Raw genomic sequence first — 16,873 nt, 5'->3', positions numbered from 1 at the left:
TAAAACTCTTCCACAGATCACTTTTTTGTAGGACTTACCATTTTCGAGTAACAACATTTTATAAAAAAATGATCAAAAATATTTGACCCTTTCCATATGTTAGTCTACATAAATTTTCGTATGCCAAGTTGCTTAAATAATTGAGTGTGATGAGTGTGATTGAGAGTGTGATCATTGTCAACATATCCTCATATCCCCTCCTTTTCCTGAAGAAAATATGTCACCCTTCTAAACTCGAGTCTACCGCGAATAATCGGTTTCCTATATTATTAACATTAGAATTAAGGAAAAATGTATATATACTAGTAACAATACAGTAAGGAGTTCGGCTCCTTTAAACTTATGTAACTGAGCCTGTAAAAATAAACGATTTAAATGAAAAAAAAGTTGCTTAATTAGGTAAAGTCTTCACGTACAGAAAGTTTCATCATGTTCTGAGAGAGTCATGCCAATCCCATAGACGAGTTGGCGCGAAATCCGTCAATATAAACTAGCCTGTTTTCTTCCTGATGTTTTCAAAATTGTAGCTGGCAACCCTGACGGTGTCAATAAGTTTTTCCTGTTTCTGGCTGGTATTCAATTCAAAATTGTTCAGCATCATGTTCCAAAGTCAATCTCCACCAAAAACCAGATAAGTGGCGGAGTACGATGCGTATGGACTTCGCGGGACCTACTCGTAATATTTGCTCATCATATTCGATACTTCATCAAAGTGCGTAGAATTTTTTGCCAACTCTAACACTCCTTGAATTGACCGTGAATGGCAAACGCTCTAGAATACACGTAATCATGAAGTAAATGCTAAAGATATCGACTTTAACTCGGGGACATTTCGATTCGATCTTGTATTTACAGTGAAATTTTTTTCCCTGAAGCTAGCCTGAGTTCTGAAATCAATTGAAGGAAGGAATTTGAAATCTGAATTATTAATTTGTACTTTTTTCGTAATTCGCTTTCTAAACTACGTAATTGACAACCCTGTATACATGATATTTGCCCTAAAATTTCAATAACCATTGGTACGTTTTCTATAACTTGATCAAATGATTTATTGATCGTTACAAAATTCTTATATTAAAACTAGCAGTCCCGGCAAATTTCGTCCCGCCCAAAATTTATTGTTCGTTATCACATTCACATTTTCTTACTAAGCGCACGTTCATGGGTCTAATCAGGGTTCCCAACTAAAATTTGAAAAAATCAGGAAGAATGAAAATAAAAATCAGGATAAATCAGGATAGCTCATATTGGGTTGTCCGAAAAGTTAATGTAGATTTTTGGGAAAACGAAAACATCATTTTCAATCAAAGCATTATAATTTAATTTTATATCCATAGTTCTGTTTCACAATCTTTCGCCATCTTTCACACAGCTTAAACATTCTATCCTCCCAGAACATGTTTGCTTCCTCTTCGAAAACTGCTGCGAGCCATACATGTGAGATACAGGTTGCTTGGTAGTAGCTCATAATACAGAATCCATTCCAAATCCCACCAGAAACAGAGTATATCTACCTTCGGGCGAATACAGGATATGTAAAAGAATGAATAAGCATGGTATAAATCCTCGCATAAGCGAAAATGCTAGTGTTTTGCCTGACTTTTTGATGGTTTATATTTTTTTCCGAAAAACCTACAGCATCACTACAATCAATTGCAGAGAAATCAATACTCAAATTTTCACTGAATTCATCATCCACGCTTTGAAATAAATCTTTATTCAACAAATGAGGAAAGCATATCAGCAGTGGAAGACATGTTGAATTTTTCCGTATTTTTATGATAAAGGGTGTTCGGATCAAAAAGTGGTCAACTTAAATTCGCCGTATTTTTTCGAATCATTCATATAAAAAACCTGATCACCCCTCATTTTGTAGGTGTGTGTGTGTGTAGAATGATGCCTCTGTTTGGATTTTGACATTAGATCTTTAGTTATCAAAATGGCGTCAAAGCAAGAGGAGCGACGAATCAAAATTTTGTACATGCGTCGTGAAAATCCAAACTACACGCACGCAGAAATAGCAAAATCGTTGAATGAGGCCAAATCAACCGTCACAAAAGTAATAAAAGTGTTCGGGGAACGCTTGTCGACAACTAGAAAGCCTGGATCTGGGGGAAATCGAAAGTCGGGAGCCGCAGTGACGAACAGAAGAGTGGCTAGCGCTTTCAAGCGCAACCCCAACCTCTCCGTTCGAGATGTCGCAAGTAAGTTGGGAATATCGTCTACAACTGTGCATGAAGCTAAAAAGCGATCCGGACTATCGACTTATAAGAAGGTAGTGACTCCAAATCGCAACGATAAGCAAAACCTTACGGCAAAAAACAAGATCTCGGAAGTTGTATACGACATTGTTGACAAAGTTTGATTGCGTGGTAATGGACGATGAAACCTACGTCAAGGCAGACTTCAGACAGCTTCCTGGACAAGAGTATTATACAGCAACCGGAAGGGGAAAGGTGGCAGACATTTTCAAGCATATTAAACTATCAATATTTGCCAAGAAATATCTCGTTTGGCAAGCTATCTGTACCTGTGGCTTGAAAAGCGACATTTTCGTTACAACCGGCATGTGGTATGCCGCTAACAAGATGCAGGTTGTGCCCAAGGATAAGAACCCTCCCAACACACCAGAACTTCGCCCAATCGAAAAATATTGGGCGATAGTTAAGCAGAACGTTAAGAAGACCCAAAAAAAACTGTTAGTAGCGAGAAGCAGTTCAAAGCAAACTGGCGTTCTGCGGCGAAGAAAGTGAATAGGGTGACTGTACAAAATCTGATAGCAGGCGTCAAACGAAAGGCTCGCCAATTTGGACTAGGTCGACCGGAATCTTGACTGAGTATTTTTTCCGTCTTTTATACATATTGAACTTCAAAAAGAAAGATACTTTGATTTTTTTAATAAACAAATAATCGATTTACACGCAATTTAGTTTTACCACTTTTTGATCCGAACACCCTTTATTTAGTACGGTTATAGATATATTTTCCATAGTCCCATCATTAAAGTTTATTCTACTTTGAATCATACGAACAAATTACATATAAAATCTTTTTATATTGACTGTGGATTCAAAAATGTTCCCTTGAGTATTTTTACACTATGAAACGTATTCTTACAATAACAACTCTTGGAATACATCTACACACACATTATCCTCAATAAAGCAATGTTGTTCCTCAAACTTAATCTTGTAGTAATTTCATAAATTTGTCAGACAATCTGGTTTCATGAAATTTTCTAGCACTGTTTTGGGATGCCACGAAACAATTGAAGGTAGAGATAAAAAAAGTTAAGTACAAAGTTTAACTTAATGTAAGATATATACAAGTGCAAACCGGAGAACTATCATGACAGAAAACTTTGGCATGGAAACCAGTATATTTATTACGAATAATCCCCTTTATTCTGCGCGGCGAATGAGGTGAGATTGCAAAGTTTTCAGGAAGCCACCTTACTTTTTAGCTCCTGTTTTATATCAGAGTCGGTATCATATGAAGGCACGACTTCAAATCTCACCTAGTGACAAACTATAGTCACCTCATTCGTCTTCGGGAACACCGTGACTTGAGCCATCTCACGTGAGCATTCGCCGCGTAGAATAGTAGGGAGTGTAAAAAGTACAAAAATTAGGAAAAATCAGGATCATTTCAGAAAAATCAGGATAAATTGAATGTTCGTCAGGATATCAGGGAGCGTCCTAAAAAGTCTGGGAAATCCTGAAAAATCAGGAAGGTTGGCATTTCTGGTTTCAATCGTGGAACTGTTCACTGACTGATCTTCTAATCTACCCTTAAAAATTACCTTTTACTATAAATTTCCTAGTACTTCTACCAAAACTCTTCATTATAATAAAGGTTCTTTGCAGACACAATTCTCGTTCAAGATTTTTAAACCACTTACAAATAACATGTTTCTCCGTTACATGGAATAAATGTTTGATACAGAAATTATGATAGAATAAAGAAAGTTCTAAATCGGACAATTCCTTTCACGAGTTTTGCTATTCAGAGGAGAGAGGGGTGTCCTAGCATCATAGAAACATCTCTCGTATCCAAAAACCATCACATTCCAAATTTGGATCCATTTGCTTGATTAGTTTTCGAGTTATGTAGAAGTTTGTGTTTCATTTGTATGGTAGCCCCCTTGCCTTTAGAGAGGGGAAGGGATTGTTTCCGTTTGCTTTATCAGTTCATGAGCCATGCAGATTTTTTTTTCATTTGTATGGCAGCCTTTCACTTAGAGAGGAGGGAAGGGGTATGTAACCACCATAGAAACATTTATTGCATTACGAATATTAGAGACGAATGAACTGCAAAAGTTTAAAGTCTCTATAATACAAGACCTTCCTTCCTTTATTGCATTACAAACTTCCACATGCCAAATTTGGTTCCATTTTCGTGATTAGTTCTTAAGTTATGGAGAAATTTATGCCTCATTTGTATGGTAAACCCCCCTAAGGGGGAGGGGGAGGGGGTTTGGTGGCAGAGTGTTTATTCATCATAGAAACGTTTCTTGTCCCCTAAAACCTTCACTTGTCAAATTTGGCTCCATTTGATTCATTAGATTTCGAGTTATGCAGAAATTTATGTTTCGTTTGTATGACAGCCGCCCCTTAGAGAGAGGGGAGGGGTCTCGAACTATCATAAGAACCTTCCCCGACCCCAAAAACCCCTACATACCAATTTTCATGTCGGTCGGTTCAGTAATTTCCGAGTCCATAAGAATCAGACAGAAATCCATTTTTATATAAGGGAGGACGGGGTTAGACGGCCATCCAAACCATGGGGTACAATCAAACACAATGTATACAAAATTGAAGCATTTCATTGTGTCAGCATCGATCTTTAGGATGTTTTCCACAATCACGTTGATTTTCAGAAGGTTTACTTTTTATCTCATAATGTTATATGATAAAACAAAAAAAGGTATAAAAATGGCGTTTACAAAATCATGCGGGGTAACGTTGGCCACCACTAGTGGTATGAAGGCCACATGATTTTAGCCGTATAAAGGATTATTGTTTCCGGAAAAATTGTAATACATATCAAGGCCATTGTACTATAGAACAAGTGGGACAAGAGTGGTAGGTGTTATTTTCCCTGAATTACCTATAACGTGCTTAATGCGCAACCCTTATCACAATAAACCATTATTCTATGGGGCATCTGAAAACAAATCAAACTTATCATTAATGCGCCTTGAATCATGCAACCAACGCCAATTACGTGCGTTCAAACGATATCTTTTGTAGCAAATAACATCTCTTACAATAATGGCCATCTTACCCCTGGTGGCTGCCTTCCCCTATATAGAAGAGAATGTATACTCACACTCAAGAACTCATCCTTTTTGTCGTTCCTCAACAATCGTAACGTAACCGTAGTTTTGCTATTATTCGGCAGTAATAGCTCAGCTCTGGTTCGCTCGAAGAACCCATCGCCTTCGTTCTTCAGCGCGTCTAAAACATTAACACAGCTTTAGTTCCCGAAACCTTCACACCCTACTCACTCATGTAACTCACTTCGATTGATGACCAACTCCTTGGCCGCGTTTATGATCTGCGGCCGTACCTGGCGCATCTCGTGGGCGTCCCGCATCAACCGCTTCGTGTTCATCTCACTCTGCGGAATGCAAAGCAGCAGATTCGGTGACTTGTCGTGTTCGGTAGGCGACAGCCGGTACAGGTTCCTAATGTCAGGATTCAGATTCCTCAGCGCGTTCAGTAGTTCGTCGTAGGTACTGACTTCGCCCGCGTCTCGATGCACATGCCAGCGGTTGTGGCCGTAGGTTAGCTTATAAGTCTTCATTTGGTTTCTGCGAAATGGGCGCAATAAAATTGATCGATATAAAGTCGGTGAGCTCGTAAAAGGTAGCTTGAGTCAGCTGTAGCTGGAGTAGTTACTTACTCGCGTTCTAGTATATCTACGTAGTACGTGTCGTAATACAACTCGCACTGACGTACGATATTAGCACCGACGCTGCTATTCTTCTCTGCTATCTTGCGGTAGGAGAACTTTCCTCTGGAATAAGAACAAATCACAAAATCAGAGGGTCATAAATCACCGATTTATTGTTCCGACTAGTAGTATCTTAAAAATGGTTATGAATGAATGTGATACGTCACAATCACGGGAATCGTCATGAGCACTAAAAACACCACTTGCTTCAACTTTGTCGCACAGCTGAGTATCGGTAATGTTGCAATCTGACAATAAAAATCTTTCAGTGCATGACGAAGAAAGCTTGAGTTTAAGATGACGGCAACCAATAAAATTTCAAAGTGAAAAAGACGACGAGCTTAAATTTTATTAACATACTAGCAGACCCGGCAAACTTCGTCCCACCAAAAATTTATTTTTTATCACATCCACGTTTTCTTACTAAGCGCAATTGTTCATTGATTGATCTTCTTATCAAGGAGGCAATCTGGTGTATTCGAAGGAATTATATTGCCTCTCTAGAACAGGGTTTCTCAAAGGGGTCAACATAAACCAAAATTGAGTTTGCGAGTCGATGGGGTCTGAATATTGACCCCTTTGAATTTGATGCTCCATAAGTTGTGTTACGTGAACCCTCACTTTATAAGAATTACCAGGGTTGTCACATTTGACCCTGTAAAATTTTCTGAAAAAATCTTTGTATCTGTATTTTTAGCAAAAAAAAATCTGTATCAAAAAACTAACGGAAAATGGAAAGAAAGGTTTATTTTTATTTTGAATTTAGTTTTCTAATTAGTGGTTTGTTTAAGTCGTATGAATACAACAAATTGAATCATAAAAAAAAGTTTTCTCATAATAAATTGTATCATGTTTATACATGGTTTTGTGGAACTTTGTTTGCAGAGAGCTTGAGTTTAAGATGACGACAACCAATAAAATTTCAGAGTGAAAAATGTTCAGACGACGAAATATGAATTTAATTAAAATATATCTTCTTACCCTATAGGACCATGGCATTTGAGCTCCGTCAGTCTATTCAACGATGGTGAGTACAGATAAGGTTTACAAAGATATACAGTCCACTTACACATTAATCTAAAACAAGAGTACAGTTAATAATTCAAGTATCGTGATGAAGAAACGATTGTTGTCGGCAGCAAGAGTACCCACCTATAGTAACCAGCTAAACACGTTACAAACGAGTCTAATTCAGTCTGACTGCTAAAGTCTATCGAGTATAGGTTCGACTGATCTTTCAGTGAAATGTTCACCGTCAGGCCTTCTACTAGTATAGTAAAAATTTCGTCGATATTCGCAACATGTATCCACTGAAATGCAAAACATTGAGAAAAATCAATATAGAAATTTTATAGAAAACAAATTATGGTCGTCAAGCTACCTCACGCGAATAGAACACCTTCAGCCCGGGCACAGCATCACCATCATCCTTCGGTACGTTCTTCCCCGTCTTTGCACCCTTCGGAGGCTTCTGAAGGTATGGCACAAACTTGACCTTGACTCGACACTTGCCCGTCTTCAGTATGCCATCGTCCTTCGGGTACGGTATGCTTCCGTTGTACTCCTCATAGAGATACCCGGGCGCAATATTATCGATATCATCAATATATACACTTTTCACATAGCTGAAACGAAACACACACATAATCGATCAATGGGAGCTGGGAACAACGCATCATCAGAGTTCACTCACTCCGCATCATGCTCCCTGTAGCAGATCTTATTCAGCGAGTTGAACACCTTCGAGCGCGCCCAGTTGAAGAAGAACAGCGAGTGCTCCTTGTTGATCTTCCGCGGGATGTACTCCTCGTAGGTGCGCTTGAGATCGGTTACGCTCACACCATCCTCGACCATCTTCCGGTACATATCGTTGACGACATAGCCCAGTATTTTGTTCTTGTACTCGTCGTGCTCGATCTCGCTGATTTTGCTGCGGAGCAGGTCGTGCCGCAGCTGGTAGTAGTAGTAGTTGAACAGAGCCCGGTCCAGGGTCTTCAAATTCGACAGTTTGGGGATCTGTGAAAGGAGAGGGGGAAAAACAATGTATGGATTACTAATTTACGAATATTATGAGACATGTCAGTGTTTCTGCTTGGAGTGGACAAAGCAGCGTGGGAACAAACATAAAACCGGGCTGTGAATATTGATTAGTTCCAGCGGAGTTGTCATCGATTAGCCTATTGCTCGAATGAAAATATTACGTACAGCGTAACTAATGGCGTGAGTTATTCCAGAAATTGTCGGTTGCGTCATTCTATTATAACTGGTGGTTTCGATCGAGGAATCAGCTAAATGGTCTCCAAATGATTACAAAGATTTCGATTGAGAATTTTTTCAGTTGCGCGAATGAAATGTAAATAAAATAAATTCATTTTTTCCTTTAAGACATATTTGAAGCAAAATTCCTACAGAAAATACTACAACAATGATGACATACGACAGAGGCTAGACATTCCACTCAACAACGATCGGTTTTCACTAGATAGACTATAAAGGTTTTTTTTAAATTTTCATTCGCCTATACGTATTACTTATCATAGACTTTTGAACACTGAATCCAATTTATTTATTTTTTAATTTGAAATCGTTCCACAATGTTGTGTCTGTATTCTATGTGGTTAACTGAAAAATAATACATACCAATTTTAGACAGCGAAAACTTTATTTTAAACAAGTAAGTCAAAATCACCTAAATTAGATTTTCACTACCAGGGATAGAAAGTTTCAAAAATATTGAAAAATAACAATTTTTGAAAATTGAATTAAAAAAAATTTACCATTTTTTTTCTACTTGTTAGAACTTTGAATTACAATAATTTATTTTAAAAGAGCTTAAGCCTGGGAAGACTCTGCATTTAAAACAGTTTTTTGAAATTTATTTCTTACTTGTGGATATTCATGTTAAATATGGCTAACATTTCCAGCCATCGTGCTTTGGAATTTACATCATTCGCAAATCTTAATTACAACCAGAGAAAAATCACGAAAAAGGAACATAAAATTTTTGTAATCAAGGTTTAGCGCTAATTTTAAATGGGTATCCAATATTTGGAATCTGGCACCCGAAGTATTGATCTGATGGGTAGAATTTAAATAAGGACGAAGCAACACGAAAAGATGTAAAACGAAAATATTGATTTACGTCTAAGAAGAATTTCTTAGATGTAAATCAATATTTTCGTTTTACATCTTTCACTTTTTCTACGTGTTATATAATTGGGCTTATTCTGATATAATATTCCCGCTTGCCGACATACAAAAACAAATCTCCAGGAGTTTTGTTGGGAGTGTATTATTTCTAGATGAAATCAGTTCTTTGGAACTATTTGCGAAAAGTTCTATCCTGAACCGCTGCCTGGTCAATACACTGCTCCACTTTTTATGTTCTTCTATCTTTGTACACACTACGGTAACAATACAAATTTATACAATAATAAGACCAGTTTTAGCTTATAAGATAAGTTTTTTTTTATGCTAAATGAAATCTAAAATTCAAACTTTTCTTTCTCAAGTGACAATTTTTCAAGCCGAATGTAGAATACTAAATTCACTTTCTAGAGTATAGCGTATATCAATTTATCTATGAAAAAAATGTCCTGATTTTGCTCAAACCCGTACATCAACACCTTTTCCAAAACAAATAAGACACGATTTTTTTTATTTCGCCCTGAATGAAATTTGTCAGTGAGAGGTACGCACTTGCTCTTTTGTTTTGGTCATGGCTTTCACATTATCTGACCACTGATGTACACGATCTTACAGATCGATAGTTTAATGATTTCTATATTGATAAAACATAGTTTTCATGCTTAAATATCTTTATTTAGTGATTGCACCTTATTTTTAGTTCTTTATCGCGTTATCCGCGATTTTCGTTATGCGCGCTGGCCTTGTCAGACTACTCCGCGAATAATCGGGGTTCCACTGTATTTAGTTGAGTTTTCAATGCCACATTATACGCCTTGAATTTGTTATGAGTGGGTAGCACTAGAATACGTGTGATTACAGTCCAAGTCGGACAATATTTCTTTAACGAAAAGATTGAACTACTTGTGTTTTAAGTAATCTCCTTTGATATTGAAAAAAATATTCCTATTAGAAAACTATTTCAATTCAATAAAAGAAATCAATAAAAATACATAAATCGAAATCAGTATAAAACCTTTCTTATGGTTTTTTTCGATGCACAATTGTTTTTAGATTGCATTATTATAAAAAAATGGAAACAAAATTGAAAAAAAAGGGCGGTGGTCCATGAAATGATCGCATTGTAAACGTAGGACCATTAAATTTATTTCGCTTCTTACGCCATTTGCACATTAACCGTTTGAGCGTCCTTCAGGACATATTGGGGGTACACAATCATTTCTTTTTGCTGATTTCTACCGATTTTCGATCTTTTTACAGGAAATAAAAAGTATTTTAATGAAAATTCAAGGCAAACTTGTAAATATAAAAATAGAAACTCCGATTTTTTGTAGTCGTCGAAATTAATGAGAGTCCCATTTATGACTTTTGGAAAGCTGGGACTTTTTTACATAATTCGACAAGGTATGAATTTCTCTTATTGAGATATATTTTCATTTCGAGATATGAGGTCATATATTTTATTTAAGAATAACGGAAATACATACAAGATACGCACCTTCTGATACGTTATGTGGAAAAGCCTCAGTTCTCCTGAAATTATATTAAAAAACTAGTACCCTTAAAACAAACCTCAACAACGAACATGTTTGCCTGAAAGTTGATATCACCCTTATATAGGGCGAAACTAATCCATTAACGGCCAGCTGTTCGGAAAATTGAACAGCAACTTTGATAATTGGAAAGCAACCAAATGGTGCAATTCCACTTAGTTTTTTTTTTTTTTGAACCTTGTATATCAGCCATTCCATGCCAAACCCAGTTGACATTTGCTCGAGAAATCGTAATAACTTATACAACTTTTTTCTCAGGGAGTTAGTTAGAGATATAATAAATTTTCTATGAAAAGAATCATGTTCGTGAAATAATAGAAAATGCATACTGCTGCTGGATAACGTTCCAAAACTGTATACTACACAGTTTTTTTTTTCATGTAGAATCGCATGTAGAACTTTAAAAATTCATATAACCATTTTGAAGAACTCTACACCGCACCCGAAGGGGCTTGAAAAATGTGAAGTTATTGTGTTCCTCAAAACAATGCTATTAACATTTTTTCCAATTATGCAATTATGTTAATGAAATATTTTTAGTATGTAGAAAATTCAGAAATGAATCAGAAAACTCAATTCATCCAGCTATGCCCAGATTTAGTTTTTCTCGATGAATCGAATAATGGAATAACTTTTAAATAACCCATTGCTATATTAATTTAAATAAATTTTCAAATAAATAATTAATTAAATAAAAATATGATTAAATAAATTAAGTTGAAAATTATTTTAAATAAACATTCGACCATGTTCTAACATCACATTCCACTAAGAAACTAAAATTATCGAGCCTCGTGTTCAGAAAAAGCTTCAAGAACAAACAATTGATTCATATAATAATCAATAAAATCTTAAAAATGAATCTAATGAATCATTTTTTTTTTAATTTCGAGATTTAGTTTTTTTTTAGAATTTTGAATGTTCACAGTTTTAGATTTTATTCGAATCTGTTCATACGTATTTTTTCAGAATTTTTTGAGCGCGATACATTTTTTTTTTATATTTTGTAAAAACGAAGTTGCTCTATTTTTTTTTTATTGAAAAGTACTTAAAGCTAAAAAAAATATTGCAAACGACGATTGTTCGTACGATTGTTGTACGATTGTTTTTTTTTTTTTGAAGCGCTAAGCTCGAAAAAATCTGAAAGAAAAATTACACATATTGAAGCAATACGTACGAAAACAGTGAAGTGAGAAAGAAGGAGTCTTAAAAACAGAAAAAAAGTCAAAACTTCGAAATACAAAAAAAAATTAAAACAAATGTAATTTAAACAATATCATGGAGTAATCTTAGGACTATTAAAGTAAAATAACGAATGGTTGTTTTACCATTGAAAAAGGTTGCATTATCGATAGCAATTTCTCCTCAAATTAATTGAACTAAATCATAACTAAGATAAAGGGTAGCTTTTTTTTTGTTACAGCAGCCCCCCAAAGAGATATTTTCTCATCAAGACATAAAAATATTTGATAAATAAATAAAAAATTTGAATAGAAATTCTGAAACTCCAACACCCCTCGCCCTATATGAAAAAAAAAATCAATAACAATGTGTAGAAAATTATCGTTTTCGCACACGCACACTGTTTTTTTGAAAACCCCGATTTTCTTTACTCCCCCTTTGAGTGATTTTTCGATTTTCAATAAACTCAATCTTTGACCGCTTTGCGCTATTCTCCCTTAAGTCCGATTGAGCTGATATTCTGCACATGGTGTTTTTTCGAGGTGGTGAACATTTTTTATGAGATAATTTTTTGAAATTCGAGAAGACCATTTGAAGAAAAATATTAAGGAATTATCAACTATAATCAACTGTAAGGTGGTCTGCTTTGATCTCCTCAAACACCTTTTTTTTTTTAATTTACTGATTACAATAAGTTTAAATTTGCGACTTCCCGTGGCGTTGCTACAAGGTAAAATCGCAATTCTTTCCTAGCTATTTTTATGCCCTGGAACATTCTTTCAGTCTCCATAGCTAAAGTATAAGTGGAAATACACTTCCAAAAGAGCCCCAATTCGCATGTGTTATAAATTTGCTCATGTTACGCTCGCGTATAATCAAAATTTTACTTCATATACAAATACAGCTTCTATATATATTTACTAGCTGACCCGGAAAACTTCGTCCCGCCTAAAATTTGTTTTTTGTTATCAATACCTTCAAACATTCACGTTTTCTTACTGAGCACAAGTTCATGAGTCTAATCGCAGAACTGTTCATTGATTGATCCTCTAATCGACCCCGTTGAATTCCCCTAAAATCTTCCCATGCCAAATTTGGCTCCATTTGCTTGATCAGTTTTCTAGTTCTCCAGAAATTTGTTTTTCATATGTATGACAGCCCACCCTAAGAGAGGGGGAGGAGTGTCGAACCACCATAGAAACATTTATTGCACCCTAAAACCTCCAGAGGCCTAATTTGGTTGCATTTGCTTGATTAATTCTCGAGTAATGTAGGAATTTTTGTTTCATTTGTATGGCAGCCCCCCTTCGAGAGAAGGGTGGAGTGTCTTACCACTATAGAAATATTTATTGCATCCTAAAACCTCTATATGCCTAATTTGGTTTCATTTACTTGATAAATTTTCGAATAATGTAGAAATTTGTGTTCCATTTGTATGGCAGCTCCCCCTAAGAGAGGGGGGAGGAGTGTCTAACCGCCGTAAAAACATTTATTGCACCCTAAAACCTCCATATGCCAAATTTCGTTTCATTTGCTTGATTAATTCCCGAGTAATGTAGAAATTTGTGTTCAATTTGTATGGTAGCGAGGGGGGAGGGGTGTCAAACTATCACGAAAACCTTCCCCGACCCCAAAAACCCCTACATACCAATTTTCATGTTGATCAGTTCAATAGTTTCCGAGTCCATAAGAATCAGACAGACAGACAGAAATCCATTTTTATATATATATATATATATTTATATATATTAGGCTGTCAAAAAAGTCCTGCGGTATTTCCGCGAGGTGTCGTTGTAAGCGCGTAGTTCTAGTTGTATTCATTGTATCGAGTCATACTATAGATTGTTTGAAAGATATTTTTGCGCGCTATAATATAGTCCTAGACAGTGTTTTGTTTGGTTAAGTCGTTCGTGAGTTATATTGTCTCAAATATGGAGCAAAATAAAGAGAAAATCCGACATATTTTACAGTACTACTATGACAAAGGCAAAAATGCATCTCAAGCTGCCAATAAAATTTGTGCAGTTTATGGACCCGATACAGTTTCCATTTCCACCGCACAACGATGGTTTCAACGTTTTCTTTCTGGTGTAGAGGTCGTCGAAGATGCACCACGCTCCGGAAGGCCTGTCGTCGAAAATTGCGGCAAAATCGCTGAATTAGCCGAGAAAGATCGGCATAGTAGCAGCCGTAGCATCGGCCAAGAGCTGGGGATAAGTCATCAAACCGTTATTAACCATTTGAAGAAGCTTGGATTCACAAAGAAGCTCGATCACGTTGACGCAAAAAAACATCTTTGACCGTATCGACGCATGTGAATCGCTGCTGAATCGCAACAAAATCGACCCGTTTCTGAAGCGGATGGTGACTGGCGATGAAAAGTGGGTCAGTTACGACAACGTGAAGCGTAAACGGTCGTGGTCGAAGCCCGCTGAAGCGGCTCAGATGGTGGCCAAGCTCTCATTAACGGCCAGGAAGGTTCTGCTGTGTGTTTGGTGGGATTGTCAAGGCATAATCTATTATGAGCTGCTTCCCTATGGCGAAACGCTCAATTCGGACCTGTACTGCCAACAACTGGACCGCTTGAAGGTAGCACTCATGAAGAAGAGGCCATCTTTGATAAACAGAGGCCGCATTGTCTTCCATCAGGACAACGCCAGGCCCCACACTCCTTTGGTGACGCGCCAGAAGCTCCGGGAGCTCGGATGGGAGGTTCTTTTGCATCCGCCGTATAGTCCGGACCTTGCACCAAGTGACTACCACCTGTTTTTGTCCATGGCGAACGAGCTAGGTCAGAGCTAGTCAGAAGTTAGCCACAAAAGAGACCTGTGAAAATTGGCTATCCGAGTTTTTTGCCAATAAGGAAGCGAGCTTCTATAACAGGGGTATTATGAAGTTGGCATTTCGTTGAGAACAAGTCATCGAACAAAACGGCGCATATTTGACTTAAAACAGATGATTGTAACTAATTTTATGAACAAATGAAAATTCAAAAAAAATGCCGCAGGACTTTTTTGACAGCCTAATATATAGATATTTGCAATTGTTCATCGGAACACATCGTTCATACATTTTACTTCCGTATTCAATTGTTATTTTTTTCAAATGTATTCTAAGACCCGTGTCAGTGAAGCGCCACACAGTTTGATAAGTGAATTGATCTATTTACGTACCAAAACCAAAACAAACGGTGCCTTTGCTCTTCTCTCACGAATACTATTAACCCATGAAAACACGTGATTTTACCTATACTACTAGAATGGCTTCGTTCCACCTTCACGTTAATAATCGGTCGTTTACAAAGTATTTGATATTTTATTCAATTTTCGAATGAAATCGCAACACGTTTTTGAATGTTAACCCTGGATTTTCATGCATTACGTGAACTACGTTTTGATTCTACTTCCTACTTCCTACTACTTCTATGTGTACTCTGACAATGATAGCATTCTTTATTATTTAGTTCGTCTGATTTCACTGCTGTCAATTTTCATGAAATATTGTTCTGCTTTTTGATACATAATATTTTATTGAACGCAGTTTTAACTTTTAGTCATTAGCAAAAAAATAAATAAATTCTAGTTAAATTTATTTTGATGTATTTTAAAGATCAAAGAAATGGTCATTCTGAAATAGGGGTAAACGAATGAACTGTTCTCTCAAGGCACAACATGAAACCAAAAAATTATCAACTTACCTTGAATCGGACCCGAAACTCGTACTTCCTGCCGGCCTGGGGGCGTGCACATGGCGGCAGAAACCAGCGCTCGTCGTAATTCCGGAGACCGACGAGCAGCTGCACCAGCGGTCCAATTCCGAATCGCTTGCATAGTTGCGAACAGAGATCCTCGCAGGTGTCTCCCTCGCTGACCGTTACGTCGATAAAACTCTCTTTCTGATAGATATACACTTGGCATTTGCTCACATCCGACATGATCGAACAACTGGAAGGAATGGCTTTTGGATTTTTTCGATTTCCCTGCGGGAAATCCGACACTCTTTCCCCTCACTCACGCACAACACATCAACAAACAACACAGCACAACACGGCGCGCGTCCATTTATTTCGACTCACAATGATTCATTTTCGCTAATCTACCCGCGCGCACATTAAACTAAAACATTTTACTATCACAGAATTCAGTACATTGTTCTGATACCGAGAGTGGTTTTGCACACACTTTTTTCTTGCTTTGTTTCTCTCAGACCGATTACAAATTCTAGAAACAGGAAAAACATACAGAATAACAGAATCATTCGATCCGCACGATCTGCTGGCAATGAGTGAATGAGAGCTGGAAATGTTCCGGTGCTATTAGTCTAGAACTCGAGCTCCACATTTCGCTAATCGCTAAGGGTGAAGGAACTGATTGTCGCTTGACTGATGGAGAATGCATTTATAACCGGGTATGACAATTTCTCAGCAATGGTTTCGTTGTCTTTTTAATAATTTAGTGAATTACATACAGTTTAAAAGCAATTCTTTTGTATTCAAAATGAAACAAAAACAAAGAGACGATTTTTTTAAATTTCATATTTTTGATTTTGCTAAAACTTTCCTAATATGTTCGGTACTAGGTACGATACCATTTAACAATACAATTTTTTTGACGTAGGACTACGTCTTTCATTTCTATACCGGGGTGTAAAATCAAAGTTTCGAAAACGAAAGCGTTACGCCGGAGACCGAGATTTTGAGAGTTAATAGCTCCTAAACAACTGAACGAAATGGTATGATAAACACTTCATTCGAAAGATAAAATGTATACGCGTTCTGTACTTGTTACTTTCTGATCCAAAAACATGTTTCAATAGTCTTAAAATTGCTTTCAAAACAGGCTATTGAAATCACCAATCGGTATATAAGCGAGCGCCGCTCGGAAATCCACTTAGTTCTAATTGAACAGCGATTGGAGCATGTTGTCGCTGTTGTGGTGAAGCTCTTCATTTATCATGAAAGCGCGGATGAACGGTGTCACCAAGAGCCTGTTTGTGCACCTTAGGTCAGAAGGGAATCCATCAGGAGAAGAGTG

At 36.9% G+C, this 16,873-nt stretch overlaps 1 protein-coding gene across 8 annotated transcripts in view; it reads right to left on the bottom strand.

The window, feature by feature from the left end:
- LOC129776121 (tyrosine-protein kinase hopscotch) overlaps nt 1-16,873 on the bottom strand; it is a 72,238-nt gene that overhangs the window by 5,751 nt on the left and 49,614 nt on the right. For all 8 annotated transcript variants that reach the window (XM_055781539.1, XM_055781538.1, XM_055781540.1 and 5 more), the window contains 8 exons: nt 15,538-16,060; nt 7,652-7,974; nt 7,340-7,583; nt 7,111-7,268; nt 6,940-7,035; nt 5,908-6,021; nt 5,523-5,815; nt 5,332-5,459 (listed from right to left, as the gene is read on the bottom strand). In XM_055781539.1, the coding sequence (XP_055637514.1) occupies nt 5,332-5,459; nt 5,523-5,815; nt 5,908-6,021; nt 6,940-7,035; nt 7,111-7,268; nt 7,340-7,583; nt 7,652-7,974; nt 15,538-15,774 (1,593 nt within the window). In that variant the 5' untranslated portion in view covers nt 15,775-16,060. The remainder of the gene's footprint in view (nt 1-5,331; nt 5,460-5,522; nt 5,816-5,907; nt 6,022-6,939; nt 7,036-7,110; nt 7,269-7,339; nt 7,584-7,651; nt 7,975-15,537; nt 16,061-16,873) is intronic.

Source organism: Toxorhynchites rutilus, chromosome 3 (assembly GCF_029784135.1).
Source record: "Toxorhynchites rutilus septentrionalis strain SRP chromosome 3, ASM2978413v1, whole genome shotgun sequence".
NCBI lineage: Eukaryota > Metazoa > Arthropoda > Insecta > Diptera > Culicidae > Toxorhynchites > Toxorhynchites rutilus.
Note: the sequence above shows the minus strand (reverse complement) of the source record. Positions and strands in the feature narration are given on the sequence as shown.